At 36.5% G+C, this 20,211-nt stretch overlaps 1 protein-coding gene across 5 annotated transcripts in view; it reads right to left on the reverse strand.

The window, feature by feature from the left end:
• Positions 1–20,211, reverse strand: part of AFF3 (ALF transcription elongation factor 3) — a 651,407-nt gene that overhangs the window by 523,290 nt on the left and 107,906 nt on the right. For all 5 annotated transcript variants that reach the window (XM_072616809.1, XM_072616808.1, XM_072616807.1 and 2 more), the window contains exons 3-4: positions 16,682–16,802; positions 14,705–15,574 (exon numbers count right to left, since the gene is read on the reverse strand). In XM_072616809.1, coding sequence (XP_072472910.1) covers positions 14,705–15,574; positions 16,682–16,802 — 991 coding nt within the window. The remainder of the gene's footprint in view (positions 1–14,704; positions 15,575–16,681; positions 16,803–20,211) is intronic.

Raw genomic sequence — 20,211 nt, forward strand, 5'->3', positions numbered from 1 at the left:
TATCTCACAGGGATGTTCTAAGAATCAACAGTCAACATAAAAGCACCTTGTCAATCACAAAACCAATTCAATTCAACCAATATATATTCCTGCTACTTTGTGCAAGGCACTACTTATAGTGTTGGTAACACAACAATAAAAATGGAAAACAGTTCCAGACCTCTATATTGTCACTATTACAAATTTTGAGAAGCTACCAGAGTATATAACTAAGTTCATGCAATGCAACTGAATAGTCTTGTCAGCTATCCTGTAGCTCAAAGAAATAACCAAGGCTTCTACTAGTTTCATTAGTCTTAGCTTAATAGTTTAAAGCTTCATAAAATTTAAAGGAAGTCAAGTTTTTTTATATCTTCACAAAAGAAAAAATCTGCTATATCATGACTAGAATCTTTTTTTTAACCCATGGTAGCCAAATGCACTCTTGATTTGGTTCAGAGGAAAGTGGGAGAAGTGTTAAAGCAAAGATTCCATGATACAATATGGCAGCCCCTGCTATGATGGTTATTTTGATAGGGTAGTACAAGACTGTACCAGGGAGGCACTGACTTGGAGTGCAATCAGTCAATGAAGCACAAAAAGTAACAACTCTGATGTCAGATGCTGGGAATCTAATAGACATAAGACATGAGACTGTGTCCTCAAGGAGCAAGAGACAGAATATGAACATAATAAAGGGGCATGTGCTAAGTTCTCATGGGTAGCACTGACAATAAATTCTATGAGAGTTTAGAGAAGGGAAAAACCATTGAAGACTGTAGTGGTTGGACAAGACTTAAACTGCGAGTTGAAGGAAGGGTTTAGATAAGTAGAAAGACAGGGCCAAAACATTCTAGGTATGAAAAATGGTGTGATGCATCGCCTATTTGAGGAGCAATAAATAGACACTTTATTTTGACCAGAACAATGGATCTATGTAAGGGAGAAAAGGGAGCCTAGAAAGTTAGGTCCACACAGCAAGTATATAGCAGAAGCAGACCAGAACCTAAGTCTTCCTGGCTCTGAGGTCAAATCTGTAATCTTTGTGCCAGAGCTGCCATAGAATATGTGCTTATTAAATGTTTCTTGGACGGTGTAAGATGACTTCTACCAGGGTAGAAGCAATGTAAGAGATGATGGCCAAAAGGGACAGATGAGGATACATTACAAAGGAAGAGACATTACAAAAACAGAGACAGAATCAAGAATGGTTCCAAGGTTTCAGATTTAGGAGACTAATAAAATGATGGAATTATTCATGGAATTAGGCATGGAGGAACAGCAGCTAGCTTGGAGTAAAGATAACAATCATTATAATTCATTACCCTAAATTATAAAGACTAGTGTTGACCCCAGAGAAGAGATGAGAAATTATATCTTCCTTCTTTTGGTAGAGATGTGGGATGATATGGATGTGCAATGCGTACATTATCAGATGCGATCCCTGTGTTGGTTGATTTTGCTCAGCTGCTTTTCTGTTTTTGAGGGATCATGGGTGCTAGAGGGGAGGAGAACAATATCCTAAAACAATTATGATGTAGAAACAAAAGGTATCAATAAAACCCATAATTTAAATTAAAAAAAAATACTTCTCTGAAATTTATTCCACTTAGGTTTAGAATCTCAGATTTTATGTGTCGTACTGAAACCCTACTCATATATAAATATATATATATATGAGTATATATATAAAGTATATGTATGAGTATATAGATAAACATATATATATGTTTATCCATATTTATGTTGATGGATATATCTATATTACTTAAAGATACATAGATCTATATTTAGATATACACACACATACAACCACAAGTCTGAGTTTGAAAACAACTGTACCAACAAGGCATTTATTTTATGCTAAACTTTCATAATCCTTTTTTTTTTTTTTTTGGTAACAGCATAATTTAATCATTTGCTGGATTTTATAGTCTTTTTTCTAAATTCATATTGTTGAATTTTTCTGCTGATTAGAATAATTTTATATGCCCTTGGGAAGAAGATACTTCCTTTTTTCATTTTCACTCAGATTTTTGATCTCCCTAATTAATTATTCAATCCAATTGTACCTTAAAATCTCAAGAGATCAGAAAACCAGGTTACTACAATAACCCATGTTCTGTTCAGAACGTTAATTCTCTATTTATACTCCATCCAAACTGCTCTACTCTCTGTTCCTCAAACATGCCCACCTTAGTGGCTCATATCTAGTATGAGCTCGATAAATATTTGCAAAATGGACATACTTCTGATACAGATAATTGATAAGGTGCTACTGGTCCAAAAAATTAGTCAATCACTGGCTTACCTTATTACAGAGTACGTTTATCTCATTCCTTACCAAATTTGCTTTTACCTCTTTGTTAAGACACACTCCAGGATCATGAAAATAATAACTTAAGCTCTAAATGAGTAAGTTGGCAAATAAGCAGAGGAATAAATATGATATGCCTACTTAAAAAAATTTCAAAAGGGGATATTGAAACATGATTAAGTCACTGTAAAAACAATATAAGAATGACTGTAAGACAATTACTTGAAAACAGAGATATAACAAATCTGCCTTTGTCTAAGGTAGTAGAAAAAACTGCTGAATCTGGAGACAGGGAAACTTGGATTGAAATCCTGGCTCTACAGCTTACTGTATGTGTGACCTGGGAGAAATCAATATACCTTGGTTTCCTTTTGTAAAAAATAAGGGGGCTGAACTCATTAATATCTAAGGTTACTTACAGTTCTTAATGTATGATCTTATGATTATATGTCCAGATATTCACAATTCCATCTCTCATACAAAAAAGGCATACTAATGAGTGAATATGCCTCTCTGACAAAATATAAGCTCCTTGAGGGCAGAGACTTAATTTCTGATTAGGGACTCCTAGAACCTAGCACACGTTATAATTAATGAACACTTTTTTATTGATTGACAAGGATAGTGATGTTTCTCAACACCAGTTTCAGATTCATAAATCTGTATAACCCATGTTTTCAGAAATTTGAGTATAAAGAGAGAAAAAAAAGTCTGTTAGATGGCACATCTTTCTGCAACCGTGGATACCAACACATAAAATGTAATCCTCTAGGTCAAAGGATCGTCTCTTGTTCATTTCCATTGAGGTAAACCACATTTTATATCAGAGTTCTATGAATAAATCCACATTAATGGCTAAGATAAGAAGCTTCTTCCACTTAACAACTAGTCCAGACTCTGATTTTAGAGAGATCATAAATCTCATACAAGAATTTCACAAACTCAAAACTCTAAAGAAGTGCTTTTCCTCACTTTTGTGTCTACCTGAAAGTATCAGAACCCTGTATGCAGTGCAGTACAAAATGATGAAGTATTGAAAATATTAAAGACTTAAAAGTTCTCATCAATGAAGGTCTAATTGACAGAGATATTAAACTTCAGATAAGCTGGCAAAATTTATGTAATGAGTGAAAAAAATATGTGCTTACTTTAGGGAAATATGTGGTGGCTATATTGGTGTACACAAAATAGTGGTTAACTAAAATGCTGACTTTACAAACACTTTAGAAAAGGGACAGGGTCAAAGGAGAAAATAGAATAATTCGGGGGTAGGATAGGATGGAAGGAAATATAGTTAGTCTTTTATAACATGACAATTATGGAAGTGTTTTGCATAACTACACATGTATAACCTATATTGAATTGCTTGCCTTCTCAATAGGGATGGGTAGGGAGGGAAGAAGGGAGAGAATTTGGAACTCAAAGTTTTAAAAACAAATGTTAAAAAATTGTTTTTACGTGCAACTGGGAAATAAGATATACAGGCAATGGGATATAGAAATTATCGTGCCTTTCAAGAAATATAGGGGAAGTGGATAAGAGGGAGGGATGATAAAAGAGAGGGAAGACTGAGAGGAAGGGATAATCAGAATGCTTGCTATCTCAGAGTAGGGAGGAGGGAAAAGATGAGGAGAAATTTTGGAACTCAATATCCTGTGGAAATGAATGCTGAAAGCTAAAAATCAATAAATAAATTTGGATCTTAAAAAAACAAATAAAATAAAATACTGACTTTACCAGGTGGTTATGATGTTGACAGAGCCCACATATTTACTGTTTTAAATAAGAGATAAATAAGCCCAAGTAAGTGTATCAGACAACATTTCTGAAGGATTTGTATTTAGAATAACAGGATACTGTATAAACACACAGTTTTATTGTACCTGCTTCAGAACAATTTCTAAAGTATAATTTTTGATTAGGCTATGAAATCACTAATCACCATAGATAACTGGAACAGGAAACAAGAGAAAACACAATCACCAAAAGCACACAGAGTAGCTCCCACTGAAAGTGTTGTTCTTGGAAGATGCTGAGACAGTTAGCATAACAGATTCAACAGGGATAAGACTAGATCTGTGATTTGCTTGGTATAGAAACATTGGCACAGGGAAACATCCAATACTGATGTAGGCCAACGCCTTCTTTGCAACATACTTGTTTGTTAAGTCATTTTTTCACTCATACCCGACTCTCTGTGACCCCATTTGGGATTTTCTTGGCCAAGGCACTGGAGTGGTTTGCCATTTCCTTCTACAGCTCATTTTACAGATGAGGAGGCTGAGGCAAACAGGGTTAAGTGACTTGCACAGGGTCACACAGCTAGTAAGGATCTGAGGTTGGATTTGAACTCAGGAAGATGAACCCTACTGACTTCACTCTGTCCACTGCACGTCTATTAACATTACCTGTGTTCTATTGTATTTTTGTTTCTTTTGTTAAAAGTTTCACAGTTACACTGTAATCTGGTTCAGGCCCCACTGGGGAGTTGCTGCAGCCATGTGTTTGACAGCTCTGGCCTAGAGTACTAACCAACTGAGTGACTTGCTCAGGGCTGCACAAGCTAGAATGTATTCGAGGTAGTTTTTGAACTCAGGTTTTCTTACCTTAAACACTTGCTCTCTAGTGTATATACCAAGCTGCCTCTGGAGATCCACTAAATAATAACTATTAATTGAATTGTCTTGCAAAAATCTATGACACTATAATATTTTGAATGCTTTAAACATTGTAAAAAGATTTTGAAAATCATCAGGCCTGCAAGAATCTATTCAGTTCCCCAGATCTGCATTGGTTGAACCACATTTACCAATGGTGCTTCCCTCACTTCCCATTCTTCGGTAATCCCTGTCACTAGGACAAAGGAAAGAGAGATTCATGTGTTCTAAACAAAATGAAAGAAGAAATGGATTGTCTAGAACTCCTTTTCAACACATTCTGCTTTTTCCCCCTAGGGCAAAGCATACATGTTTGATTTGATATATGCTGCATTTATGTGCATCTACATGGTTTCTCTTTCTTCCTATAAAAGTGAGGGAAAAAAGAAAGCTGTGTAATAACTTTATTATATATTTAAAAGGAATTTCAAGTTGTACATAAGTGATTTGTAGTTTCATGTACAATCATCTTTTTTTCTATTCTAATATGTTGTGGAAATTCCTGTTTTATTTCCTAAGTTCAGAATAAAATAAATAGAATTAAAGTATATAATGAATTCAAAAAAAGTAAAAAAGTAACTGCTAATTATTTGTGAGATGTATTTGCTTCTCTGTTCACACGAGAGAGGAGTCGTGTAGGTTGATGGGTGGGTAGCACAGAAATTAAAAGAGAAGTAGGACTTTAGGATTATAAATTCCAGTTCTTTTTGAGGATCATTACTACACTTTTATCCCTAGAAGGACCTCATCAGGCATCTAGTACAATTCCCTTATTTTATAGATAAGGAAGTCCAGAGATCCCTTGGTTTGCCCAGTTGTCAGTAAGAAGTGGTAGGCCCAGGGAGCTCCAAAAGTAGGTCTTCTGATTCCAAATCAATAGTGCTCTTTCCACCATGACGTTAGGTCCCCTTTTCTCCTGATCTACTTCCAGCATTCCTAGGTGGTGCAGTAGATAGGGTACCAGTGCAGGTGTCAGGAGGACCTGAGTTCAAATCTCACCTCAAACACTAGCTGTGTGACCTTGGGCAAGTCACTTAATCCCAGCTGCCTCATCCTGAGTCATCTCCAGTCATCCTGATGAATATCTGGTCACTGGATTCAGATGGCTCTGGAGGAGAAGTGAGGCTGGTGACTTGCACAGCCCTCCCTCCCTCAAAACAAAGTCAAGTGCAAGTCATGTCATTATTTCTCTGATGGCATGGTCTTCTTCAGCAACGAAGGATGAACACAACAACAACTTTCTCAGACTCCTTCACTACACTTCAAGGTCCATGGCTACTATTTAGGTCAGACAGGAATAGCTGAATTAGTTGAAGTTGCCCCCAAGAGATAGTCGTTAACTATCTGACCACAGTTAACAAGAAGACTAAAAGATGATGGTGCACTTGGGACTCTGTCAGGGATCAATGGTAGGTCATTTGGAAGGTGGGTACATATGGGAGAGGTTGGCTCCTAATATTAACTACAGATTTCATTCTATTGCCTAGCCTGAGTGTTTTTCACATGTCCAATTGAATATAATTTTTAACAAGTACTACCAGGCGAATTCCACTTCAATCCAATTTTAAAAGTATTATGAAGATGCGGACAAAAATGTGCTGTAAAGTGACTCAATTAGACTGAAAATATTTTTTTAAAGCTATTTTATACCCTGTGGCTTCAGTAAGGTATGCTTAAATGAGTCATTCTAAAGACTTATTAGTTGAAATTTTATAATTTTTTTCCCTAAGTCTCTATTCTGATATCTTATTTAATTGGAAATTGAAGGCACATATGTTCTACTGTATGCCTCAGCTAGGAAAAACATTGATGTGTACGTACGTATTTATACACAGACACACGCACACAATTTTATAATGCTTTACAAGGAGCAACTTTGATGCAAGAGGTGGTAATCCCAATCCCTTAAGGCAACCGAGCAATAAATTTGCAAGAGTGATTATTTTGGTCTTTTTACATCCAGGTCCAATCAGTCTTAAAGGTTTCACTCTTTCTAAACACACAGGTACAGTGTTTCTTCTACACATATTTTCTTTCAGAATTCCATTAAGTCTTTATTATCCCCTCTACACTTGTTTTTTTTTAGAGGTGGTTCTAACTTTGTGTCTGGAAATCTTCACATGTTTTTACCACATTAACCAGCAGCATGAAACTATGAAGGGATAACAAACACCCTGGAAAGACTCTGGGCTATACGGTTAAACTTGAACATAGATGTAATAAGGCTGTTAGTACTTGAATTGGATATAGAGGACGCTGTAAGTACATATAGTTGTAGCATAAGTACAAATAAAATATATAACCTGTTATGATGGAACCAGGGGAGTGAGTTTTATGAGAAATAAGAAAACATTCAGGGATAAAGTAAAAAATTTCATATAACTTTCCTCAGTGCTCCTCCCCCAAGTACCTCCACCCTAATTAGTAGTTTCCCACCTACTCTACTGAAAAACTTGGTTTTATGGTATGAATTTTAAAGAGTCTGGAGGGGGAAAGGAGGCGTAGAAATAACAACATGACACAACAGGGCACATTATAATGTACTTTTCTGACACCTTCAAAGAAGGGTTATGGAAACCTAAGGTTATTTTAAGTTCTTTGAAAGCACATTACCTTTCAAACATATGCTGGCTGGACATAAAAGAACAAATAAAAATGAAAACTTTCCCTCTTTGCCAAGCTTCGTTATGACCCACCTGTTACAAATAAAGGAAACAACCATTCCCAGCCACAGGAAAGACCAGGGGTCAGCAATGGAGAAGAGAAGCTGAGGCTGACTTTTCTAATATTAGTCTTAGACTTTACTCTCTCTGAACATTACCCTGTATGTATGTGTACCTCCCCCTATCTCTGTCCCTCTCTCCAGCATCTTGTCTCTGAAATACCAATACTTCCCTTATAATCCAAAGTAACATGTCATGGGATTAAATTTAAAACAAGAAAGGACCTTAGGAATCAAGTACTGCAAACCCCCTCATTTTACTGACAAAGAAACTGAGACCAAGAGAAGCTGACTGACTTGCCAAAGGTCACACAGGTAGCGACAACAGTCTGAATTTGAACCCAGGTACCTTGGCTCCAAATTCAATGTTTGTTTTCCCCACTGCACCACACAACTTCTGTCCTATATTAGTTTTACTGATTGGCATTACTGAACAACCACACAGAACTGTATCTATGTAATACTTAGGCAGTTTGGGGGGAAGGGAAATTAGTGGGGAAAAGACTGTTGTGCCAGATGGGTAACCTGAGCCCAAGAGCATGTTTCACACTGCCATTTCATCACTAAACAATAAGGTACCACCATATTTCAGTATATGAAACGTAACACATCTCAAATATAATTAAGAAATTTAGAATTGCATGAATATGTAATATACACATTGCTCTACAGATGCCTTTTTCCCTCGACAGGCTGGTGCCTGCTTTAATTTGGAAACGATCCATTTTCATACAAAGGTAACCAAGAGTGACAGGAAATCAGACGCCTACCTTATTTATCCTTTGTGAACTTTTCTTTAAAACACACACACACACACACACACACACACACACACACACACACACACACACACACACAGCAAAAACCCTCAGTTAATTGCATTTCTAAGAAGCTATTTAGTAGAACCACAATGCTACCTGCATATTCTGTACTTTCACAGCATAAATGACACTTTTAAGATGCCTCAAACTCATGCCTCTTAAAGATATTTACACACACATATGTCCTAGAATACATATTTTAGAATGATTGATTTTTAGCTAATTAATTTTAAGTACCCACCCCTCCCCCCAACCCCACAGTGTTTTGGTCTCTTGGATGAATTATCAGATTAAAAATATAAATGTATATTCATACTTAAACTAAAATGTGGGTTGTCACTTTCATAGAAGTTGCTAACACGATTCAGGTAATAATATTCCCTGACTTCCAAAAAGCATCCATTCTCCAGTCATCAGAAACTTTTAGCTGTGGCAGTTTCAAGTCATTTTAATTAAAAAATAACACAAACCAGAAACTCCGGGTCAGAGTGGTGTAATTCAGATGTTTTGAAATAACCTTGATGAGACTGTAACACTTCCCACGCAAATTTGTTTCACCGTAACTACCCTAAGCTAAAAAAAAAAAAAATTAAGTGTCCAAAAGCCTTCTCAGGGATATAATTCATATACGTAGAGGGTTTTTTTTCCTTTTAAACTTTTAAGACACATGTTATTTCTAAGGGGTTTGTTTGTTTGTTTTTTTGCATTATTTGACTTCTTCATGATCCTTTTTTTCTTTTTTTGGCTTTCCCACACTCAGAATAAGATATATATCTATATCTATATATAACAGAAAAATTCTACCAAAATACTAGGCTAATCCAAAGTGGTTTTCCAGGACTAAAAATGTCACTTTATTAACAATGCTATAACTTTACTATGCAATAGTCCTTAATGTCTGGATTCTATTAATAACTGGAACACTGGATTCTGAATTACCTTATGAGCTCAAAGGGACTAATCCATAAACTAAAAAATTATTCCATTTGGAAATAAAGTTTGGTATATTTCTGCCATTCATTAAGATCCTTGCCTCAAATCTAAAAGTGGCCCCCTTTCCAAATCAAACTCCAGGGAAAATTCATTTTAATGAAGGGTAGGGCTCAAGAAAAAAGCCCCCTACTACAATACTGAAAATATGTCTTTTATTAAATGCAAAAAAAGAGAGAGGGAGAAAGAGCTTGGGAAAAAGCTAGCAAAGAGGCAGGTGCATAAGTTAAGGAAGTCCCTAGACAATTTTAACTTCCAAACAAAGTTTCAGGGAATTTTTTATACTAATTACCCTGTTATTGAAGAATGAGTAATAACAAATAATTCACCATAGTAACAGATGTGGAATATACTGCAAACAATGAATAGTTCAGGAAGTGTCAAGACCAGACAAAAAGTGTTCACAAATTTTCAAATTTAAATACACACATTTACAGAATATATTTTACTACAGATCATCATAAAAGGGAAGGCACTTATATCAGATATAGAAGACATTCAGGTTTGTTTTTAAATTAATTTAACTTTAAAATTAACTTACAGGAAAGAAACTAAAAATTCAAAACTTTCTAATTCTGTATTAGTATTTAATTTCCTCAATTCAAGTGTAAACATCTTGAGGGCAAGGCTATATTTAATATGTGTTTGTACCTCCCATAGTGCCAGCACAGTACCTTGCCCATAGCAGATATTCAATAAATATTTGTCAGTTTCTTTTGCATCTATACCACATTATAATTGTCATCTGATTTTTTTCCCACTGAATTGACCAGTTGTTTTGGCATTACGTAAACATAATCTTGGTGAATAATTTCAAAGAACACTTCCAAAAGCACTGCACTATGAAGAAGCATAGTAGCAGCGTAGGAAGCCCTCATGTCTATTCCAAGTTGAACCACTGACCTCTTGGAAAAGGGTGGTCAAATCATAGCAGTTCCTTCAAAATTAATTTCCTTTGTAAGGTGAGGTAACAATAACCCTCACCATACAATTCAGAAGTAACTGATACCAGAACTAATGATACACACACGCACACACACACATGCACGCACATGTAGATATTTTAACAAAGGTGCCACCTAAGCAAAAAGTGTTCAGATCCTGAAAATTATTTTTCTGCCATGTGAACCCATTTTACCTGCTTTAAGAAGTAAATATATGCTCTGAGTTGTACTCATTCACTGATGACCGTAATCATCTGGGATTTCATGGGAAGAATTGGAAACATTTCATTATGCACCGGCAACTGATAGTCTTGAGTTCCTCTTAAAGGTTTGTAAAAAACAAAACCAAAAAATAGTACTTCATAAGATGGGGGAGAATAGAAGTAAGGTTACAGATGATATTCATACCATTGTACTAATACTTATGAAAAGTTATTTTCTCATCATGAGTAGATCTTCAATTAAAACAGACAACTGTGAAAAGATCCTGATTCTATCTCTCTTATCTGCTTCATAGAACTGTGCTTTTAAGATCTTTTGCCAATCTAACAGTTTGTTTAAAACTGACAAAATTTTATCATAAACTGGCCCCAACTTACACATCAGTGTTGACTATGAACAGCTTTCCTTTCTACTATTTTTCAATCCAGTCATAGATTGAACTCAATAAAACAATGTGGTATGGAAGAAAGAATCTGGGTGACACTTGAGTCTATCTTTTATTCAGGTGTCAAAGAGATCTTAACTGTAGGTCTGACCACGTCAACCCCTTCCCATCACTCAACAAACTCTAGGGATTCTCCATCACCTCCAAGATCAAATATAAAATGCTCTGCTTGACATTCAAAGTGGCTTATAACCTGCCCCCCCATACCCTTCCAATCTTCTAACACCTTACACCCTTCCATGTACTCTAAGATTGAATGATGTTGGCCTTGTTTTTCTTCAAATAAGACTCTTCATCTCCTGACACCAGACATTTTCACTGTCTCATCCTCTGCCTGAGATTCTCTTCCTTCTCATCTCTCTGCCTCTTGGCTTCCTTAAAATTCCACCTAAAATCCTACCATCTAGAGGAAGTCATTCCTAGTCTCCCTTCATTCTAGTGTCATGTCTTTGCTGATTATTTCCACTGTATCCTGTATGTAGCTTGACTGTACAAAGTTGACTGTACAAAGTTAAACTGTGAGTGAACTCCTTGAGAACAGGGATTGACTTTTACCTTTTTTGGTATCCCAATGTTTAGTACAGTGCCTAGCACAAATGCCATTTAATAAATGTTTATGAGTGATTGGTTTAGAGATCAAAGACCCTGGGTTGATTTGAATCTCAGATTTGTTGATTACTAGGGCAAGTCCCTTCACTTTATGGGTCTCCCTTTCTTCATTTGTAATAAATATTGATTGATTGGTTAATTACTCTATAAAATGAGCTTGGACTAGATGATCTCTAAAGTAATTTCAGTCTCTAGGTACTGTGATCAAACCGTTGGTAAAAGTGGGAATGAGAAGGTAAAGAAGGAAGTATTCTTTCATTGTTATTCTTTTCCGCTTGATTAGAGTAAGTATCCTATTCCACTCTGTGTGTTTGTCCTTCATTGCCGAAGACCATGCCATCAGAGAAATAATGACATGACTTGCATTTGACTTTGTTTTGCGTGAGGGAGGGCTGTGCAAGGTCATCAGCCTCACTTCTCCTCCAGAGCCATCTGAACCCAGTGACCAGATATTCATCAGGATGAGTGGAGATGATCCAATTGGGGTTAAGTGACTTACCCAAGGTCGCACAGCTAATGAGTGTCAAGTGTCTGAGGTGAGATTTGAACTCAGGTCCTCCTGACTCCAGCAATGGTGCCCTATCCACTGCACCACCTAGCTGCCCCTATTCCACTCTACTAAATTGAAAAGAACATGAAATGCTTACTAGAATAAGAAGAAGAAAGCAGCTCTAAATAGTATGTTTTAGCCTGTGTGGATCCCTCCATTTCAGGATATTTTCCCCTCCTGACGACTAGAGTTAGTACTAGAGGAAGCATTGCCAGATATTCACAGGTAGGTCCTATTCCAATATAACCAGGAGAAATGCATTTCTTTAATGGTTACTGACAGTGATGATCATGAAATCAAAGAGCCTAATGAGATAAAAACCCATCTGTTATATAACCCTTTGCTAAAATGCTTTAAATAAATACTTAAACCATGTAGGGCAGGTATAAAGACAGGTGAACTAGTTTGACCAAGCTTAATTTTGTAGGGTTGTTTCCTATATGATTTTTTAAATCAAACAGATTGGAGATACTTTTGAAAAAAGTTACCCTAATGTAAAGAAGTAAGGATATAGATGAACACACTGCCAATTACTAATGCCAAAATTCACAAACTTTTCCAGTTATTGCTTTTTAAAAATTGTGTCCTCTATAGAAATTTGGGAAATGAAGTTTTTTTTTTAAGACTTCTCTGAGAATATTAGCTTTATCTTCAATTAATGTATGGAGATCTCTAAAACTGATTTTTTCAAATTTTGAATTAGTATTTTCCTATATCCAACCAGAACAGACCAATTGTAGACACATTTCATTTCATCTAATTATTAAATTGACTTTTTCAAAGTATGAGTAAAATTGGCATTTAATGTTTGGAATTGTGCTTCTCAATGAACCCACTGCTTAGTCTGATCTTTTATTTTGGAGATGAGCACATATGAAACCAGATGCTATTTGCCTTGTCTGCCTCAGACTCCTAAAATAGACTGTTAGAACTGGAAGAGAAAACATTCCAAAGTAAGGAAACTGAGGTCCAGAAAGGTTAAATAATTTGCATAGGGTCAAACAGCTAATAAAAGTCCAACCCTGGGATTCAAATATGTCGATATAATTATATTAAATACAACACACATTTATTTAGAACTGCACTGGGACTTTTGGATACCCTGTACAAATCTCTCTCTCTTTCTCTCTCCAGTATGTGTGTATATATGCAATACATATATGTATTATACATGTATAATTATATTATTATATATAATTATTGTATATGTATATATGTATTGCATATATACACACATATACATAAATATCTGTCCATATACGCAGATTTGTGCACATACATATTTGGGTGTGAGTGTGTGTTCATACTTTTTAGTCACTCCTTCGAGAAATTCAGCTGCACTGTGTATAGAACAATGTGCCAGGTATTGAGGAGGAAACAATGTTGAGATAATACATAGTCTTTGGTAGTACATGTTGGAAAATATACAGAAGTGATGGTGACTTCCTCAGTAATATGCATTTAAAATGCTTTTCTAATGCAAAAAGCTCACAAATCCCTTGCTAGTTTATCTTTAAATATGAATATAAATATGAATATAAATATAAATATTACAATAAAATATCACTTTCTTCTTTCATTTTGTAATAAAATTATTAAGCAATTAGCAGAAAATCAAAATACAAAATTAAACTTAAAGACTCCAGTATCATTTACAGCACTAAGTTTATTTCTGAGAGAACGAGAGTAGAAATTCTGATTAATAGCAAAGAACCCAGGCCTTAAATATTCCAAATACTGAAGGAAATGTGATATATTTATATATTCATGATATATAAGATCTTCTCATGAAAACAGCCCCTTTTCAAAATCATTATGTGCTTCATTTTGTGCCAGGACACTAAGGGATTTTTTCTAAACTGAAAAGTTAATCCATTAAAAATAACCATTTTGCACATTAAAAAGTAATCATCAGTCATTTGTGTTCAAGTACTTTTATTTCCACTGTAATGTACTTAATAGTATGTCAGACAATATAGAACTTTTTCTTCAAAATATCACCTAGATACAATGGAGTCATGTCACCACCACAACAAAAACTCATAGGCATGACCCCTTGGTTCAATTTAAATACTAAAAGTCCTGATCTTAAGTTTTCAAAGATCACAAATTGTGCTTTTGTATTTCTTTACTGGTTTTCCTATATATGTATATATCTATGTGGACATATATGTGTGTGTGTATGATAAAGAGAGAAGAATTTTTATATATAATATATATCATATATATTATTATACATGATGTAATAATGTATATATAATATATAAAGAGGGAATCAGTATATTATATACCACATATATGCATACACATATATGGAATTAATATCCATATTCATGAATTAGAGAAAAGGGAGGACTGGAAAGTAAACCTCAGGCCTGACAAATGGTCACATATGAATCATTAACTTATTCAGCAACTCCATGAAAATAATATTTAAAAGTAACTTACCTCTCCTTGTTTGGGAATGCTAAATTTTGCTAGCTTGGACTTGGTCCTGGATGATTCAGCTTTATTGACAGGTACTCCTCTGTAGGATGCACAATGTACACTAGTGTCTGTTGAAGACTTGAGTTTAGGAGATTCATCAGGGGCCTGGTCTTGGCCATCCATTGGCCGTACATAAGCAGTTGGTTTCTGTTGGATTAGACTTGGTTTTGAAGCAAGAGAAGGAGGGAAGTTCTGAACACAGTGCCCACCAGTGCTGTGTTTGGCAGACATGGTAGATGTCCTTTCTTGAGGTTGAAGACCCATTTCCACACTGCAGCTTTGTTTGGACCGTGACTGCTGCCTGCTGACGCTGTCTCCAAGCATGGTCCTTGGAGGTCCTGGTTGTGCTGAGTTGGAGGAGGAAGAAGAAGAAGAAGAAGAGGAGGAGGAGGAGGAGGAGGAAGAGGAGGAGGAGGATGTGGGGCTTGAGACACAGTGTTTAGGTTTCTCATTACTGGTTTTTTGGTTAGCAGATTTGAAGTCACTATTGTGTGAATCAAGCAATCTATGCCCATGCTTGCTTGCCCTCTGCTGGCCATCAGATGTAGGATGCCCAACTTTCTGCCAGCCCATGGTGACCCTCTTGCTCTGCTGCACAGGTACAGCTGCTGGTGTGGAAGATGATGTGCTGCAGATAGGAGGCTGGGGCTGTGGTCTTGAGTCAGCAATGAAATGCTCATCTATTTTGTTCATAGGAGTCTGTGGAACCCCAGGTTTGGGAACTCCAACAAGATGACTCTGATTGGATCTGTCAGTCAAGAAGTCTTTCATTTCATCATAACTGCCTAAAGTATTCTGGATCCGATTTGAGAGCTCATCCCCCTTGTTAGTCTGGAGGGGAAAAAAGCAAACTTGTTATAAAATACAAGAGAGAGAAGAAAACAAAACAAAACAAAATGATATTGAACGTGCCTTTATTAAAGACCTTATAGCAAGCAGAGCTGCCTCCTTTAAAAAAAAAGAGAGCTAAGGGTTGGTGTCAAGATTGGATCCTCATTGTCTCTGAAGACATTTGTCAACATTCTAAAACCACCCTGCACTGGAAAAGCTATAAACAGCCCTGGAGTACATAAAGAAGAAATCTATCACTGGTATCATGTTGCAGTTAAAATATATTACCTAGAAACCAGAAAATTTACTATTGCAACTGCACAAAGTGATTCAGATTAAATCTCTCCATGATCAAATTTTGGTTTCTTTGTAGTCCACTGGAAGTCTTTCTCAAAAATTCAGATTGGCCTCTTAACTGCTCCAATCTCTATTTTTTCCCCTGTGTAATTATTCTTTTCAGAAACAGAGTGACAGGCAAGAGAAACCAAATAGTAGTTTGAATAGGCATTTGGAGCTAAGGTTACAGGAAACCTATCATCCTGAGCTTTCCCTAAGCTCCATGAAGCCCTTTATATCAGTGAAATTTCCTGAAGAAAATTAGTTTTGGAGGACAGATTAGATTTCTGGTATTTAGTGCAAATAAGAAATAATCCATCTATTGTTTCTTCATTATCAGTCCAAAGAGGCACCCAGACTGGAAGCATGAGCCAAATATGTTAAAATAAAATGTAAACCCGACCTCTTTTTTAAAAAATCTAACTACTTTTGCTAAGTGCTTAGTGATTAGGGCAACACAACCTTCACCTGGGGAGCTAATTAGACATCTAACAATTTATCTCATTGCTGAAATCCTTAGCAACCTTAGCTGTAATATAAAAACATTTGCTATTTTACCAAGTATACATCAGCCACTGAAGATATGTGAAGTAGAAATCAGCATCTGGTGAGGTTGAAATCAACATCTGGTGACTGTGTTGTCTCCCTTGGACTTCACAGGGAGCAGTACATTCAAATTTTAGCATCTTCTCTCAGAACTAGAGTCTGGCATAGTGGGGGTGGGGGCAGTGGGAGAGGGAAATAAAGACGAAGCAGCTGAAAAGCCTCTACCTTGTAAGGTTCACTGAAGAGGGAGTAACTTGTACTAAATGCACCATCATCCTGCTGAGTTTCCTGATTCCTCCTTTCCCGTTCTTTCCTCCGTAACACATTTCTGTCTGGTTCATAGACACTGCATCCAAAGAAAGAAAAGAGAAAAACCAAACTCACACAAATTTAAAGGGCAAAGCACAATCCAACACTAATACAAGTGCAGAAGTCTGCTTCCCAGACAAATGGCAACGAAAACAAGAACATGGATCAGATTAATGCCAGTCCAATCAGGCAGTAGAAGTCAAGGTCCCTGGATGCACTAGTGCTTTCTTCACACAGAGAACAGATAATTAAATTCTTCAAGGGGGGGGAGAGGAGAAGGAAAAAAGAAACTTGGGACAAGCTATAGCCTGTACTGAACTTCTCTGCCTGAAATGTGAAAGAGGAAATATCTAAGCAACTTTGACAGGAGAAGACTGAAAGTAATCTTAAAGCAGACGGTAATTACAGCTATGTGTAAATAGAAATTATGAGCATATTTCCACTTATGACATATCCTCAGAGTGTTATATGGGAATGCTCCTTTTTTTTTTCCATGGCTGTGTTTCTGCAGTGATTCTTTCATTAACTAGCTCCCTAAAGAGCTGTTAAAACTACATGCTGGAGTGGTTTCCACAGTTATGCTGCTTCTTCTGATCTCTGTTAATCAGCCAAGTCGTCATACTACTACTGAATCAATTTTTCCTTCTGATATATTTGACACCATCACTCCCTCTAACTATGAAAAATGTGTTGGGAAAGGGGGGTGCAGGCAATGAAGAGGGAGATAGGAAATTGAATTATGTCATTCCATCAGACAAAAAGAATTAGATCTTTTTTTTTTGCAGAAGAAAATTTAATGACTAGTCTCCCAAAATACAAATACTAGACTCTAGACAAGAGAAAGAATTAAAGAAGTTCTCCATTTCTTTGTTACAGAGGAAACAAAAGACTCAATTCTGCCCATAAGAAAGAAATACACCGTTTTGTGGATGTATGGTCAGGAGTTCTTAAGTCACTAGGCTAGCTCTTAGTAAAAGAAATAAGCAAACAAATTAATAAAAAAAATAGTAATAGCTGCGGTAGTAATAGCAATAATAAATGTAGTCAGGTGAGCCAACCAAACTAATGCCAAATAATCACTGGACTCCTATTAATTCTGAGCAGACATGTGAAAAAGATATTGCCTAAGTTACAAAATAAAGGAGTTTTTGGTTCAGTCATTTTTAGTCACGTCCAACTCTTCATGACCCCACCTGGCATTTCATTTGCAAAGACAGTGGTTTGCCATTTCCTTCTCTTGCTAATTTTATAGATAAGGAAACTGAGGCAAACAGGGTTAAGTGACTTGCCCAGGGTCACAAAAATAATACTTATGATTATTATCTGAGGATGGATTGGAGTTCAGAAAGATGAGTCTTCCTGACTCCAGGCCCGCGGCTCTATTTATTTTAGTGTAAAGAGCTATGATGTAGGCATCAGGAGACCTGGGTTCTAGTTCTAATTTTGTTGCCAACAAACTGTGTGGCCTTAGGCAAATTATTTAACCTTTCTGCTTCTCAATTTCTTCATTTATGTGTAATTTGTTTCCCATACCACCCCACACCCCTGTTAATGTAATCATTGAGAGGGAGGTGTTAAATGAAGAGATTCTGTTATCTCATTATAAAGTGTGAAGTTTCCCTGCTAACGGGATTGGAGAGGTAGCCTGCCTTTGGCTAGGAAAACATTGACCATACCCACTAAGCTGGCCAGCCCTGGAGATAGCTGAGACCCAAGAAAAGCAGAGATGGCTTTGTAGTATGTAAAATTTCTGCTTCTACCAGGGATAAAGAATAAGCATTTATATGGGGCCTACTTTGTTCCAAGCCCTGTTTAAGCATTTCACAAATATTATCTCATTTGCTCCTCACAATAATCCTGGGGATTATTATCCCCATTTTACAGTTGAAGAAACTGAGGGAAACAGAAGTTTAGTGACTTGCCCAAGGTCACACAGCTCCTGTCTCAGGTTGTTTTGAAACTCGGGTCTTCTTGACTCCAGGCTCAGGTCTCTACCAGAGAACAGTATATGTTTTACAGTAGAACCACATTGGATCTCAATAGGAGATACTACACATATCAGAGAGAACAAGCAGAGTCAGGGCTGGAATCACCTTCAAGGTTAATGACTTTAGGCATCAGAGAACTCCAACCATGGAATCAAGGGAGAATTAGCCCTGAAGTTAGAAACTGAGTTATTGAATACAACAGGATAGGGAATGGAACTGTGTAACTGGTTCAGTAGACATATGTTCCTGTTGACCTTCTAAAAGCTAAGCTTTCCAGCACAGGACAGTCACACAGGTGAAGTAGGAAGCAGTTTGGTGGAACATGACCCCTACACAGTGTGAGATGGAACGGGGAGGTGCTGTCTTTAAAGTATAATAATACCTTCCCACTGAATTAGTTGAGAGTGCTGTTAGGTGGATGAATGAAATAATAGGATTTAAACTACTTTGAAAAATTATGTAAAATACTATGCAATGCAATATATCACCGTTTTGATGATACATGTTATGTAACATTAATTATTATTAAGTGCTATTGAAGATATCTAAAAAACATAATTCATACTTTATTTTGTTCAGCTAACACTAGCAAAATAAAAGCATTTTCATGTAACAGTAGGGGTCATAAATAAACACTCTTAGCTTAGTCTGGTTACCTAAAATTCAAATCAGCTGTTCAAATCCTTCAACATGCTTCAGGCAAAGCTCTTAGAAAGCCTGAGGCCATTTTATTTAAATTTAAGATTATGGAATGCTAAAATGCCCAGAAGAGGTAGACTATTAGCATTTTAATACATCTTTGGTAATTTATTAAAAGTCATTAGATTTGGGAGTCCAGACGGTGACCTTCCTGTGAAATAAGCCCCAAGACCAATACCACACCTACAAAAATTGCTCTGAATAACTGTTGTGAAAGTGACCAGCAGGAGAAGTCACAGGGTCTAAATCATCCCTTCAGAAATCAGACTGCAGGGTCATGGAAGAAGAGCAAATTTTACTTGGGATATTTGACTTTCTACGACCTACACTTTTCCTCAGCACTTAATTTTCTGGAAATAGTATTTAGCAGGTAGGTACAAATTATGAAGGGTAGCTAGGTGGTGAAATGGATAGAGTGCCAGATCTGGAGTCCGGAAGACCTGAATTCAAATCCAACTTCAAACATTTACTAGTTGTGTGACCCTGTGGGCAAGTCCCTCAGCCCTGTTTGCCTCAGTTTCCTCATCTGTAAAATGAGCTGGAGAGGGAAACGGCAAACCACGCCAAAAGTCCCAAATGGGGTCACAGTCAGCCACGACTGACTGAAATAACTCAACAAAACCATCAAGACAAGTTATGGAAGAATCTATATCATTTGGAAATTTCAATAAGAGAGAAATCCCTAATGTGCTGACAACCTTTTAGGTGCTAACTTTGAAGAGATCAGAAGCACTTCATGAAGGTGACTAGGTTGTATTT

The sequence above is a fragment of the Notamacropus eugenii genome, chromosome 5 (genome assembly GCF_028372415.1).
Source record: "Notamacropus eugenii isolate mMacEug1 chromosome 5, mMacEug1.pri_v2, whole genome shotgun sequence".
In the NCBI taxonomy this organism is placed as follows: Eukaryota; Metazoa; Chordata; class Mammalia; order Diprotodontia; family Macropodidae; genus Notamacropus; species Notamacropus eugenii.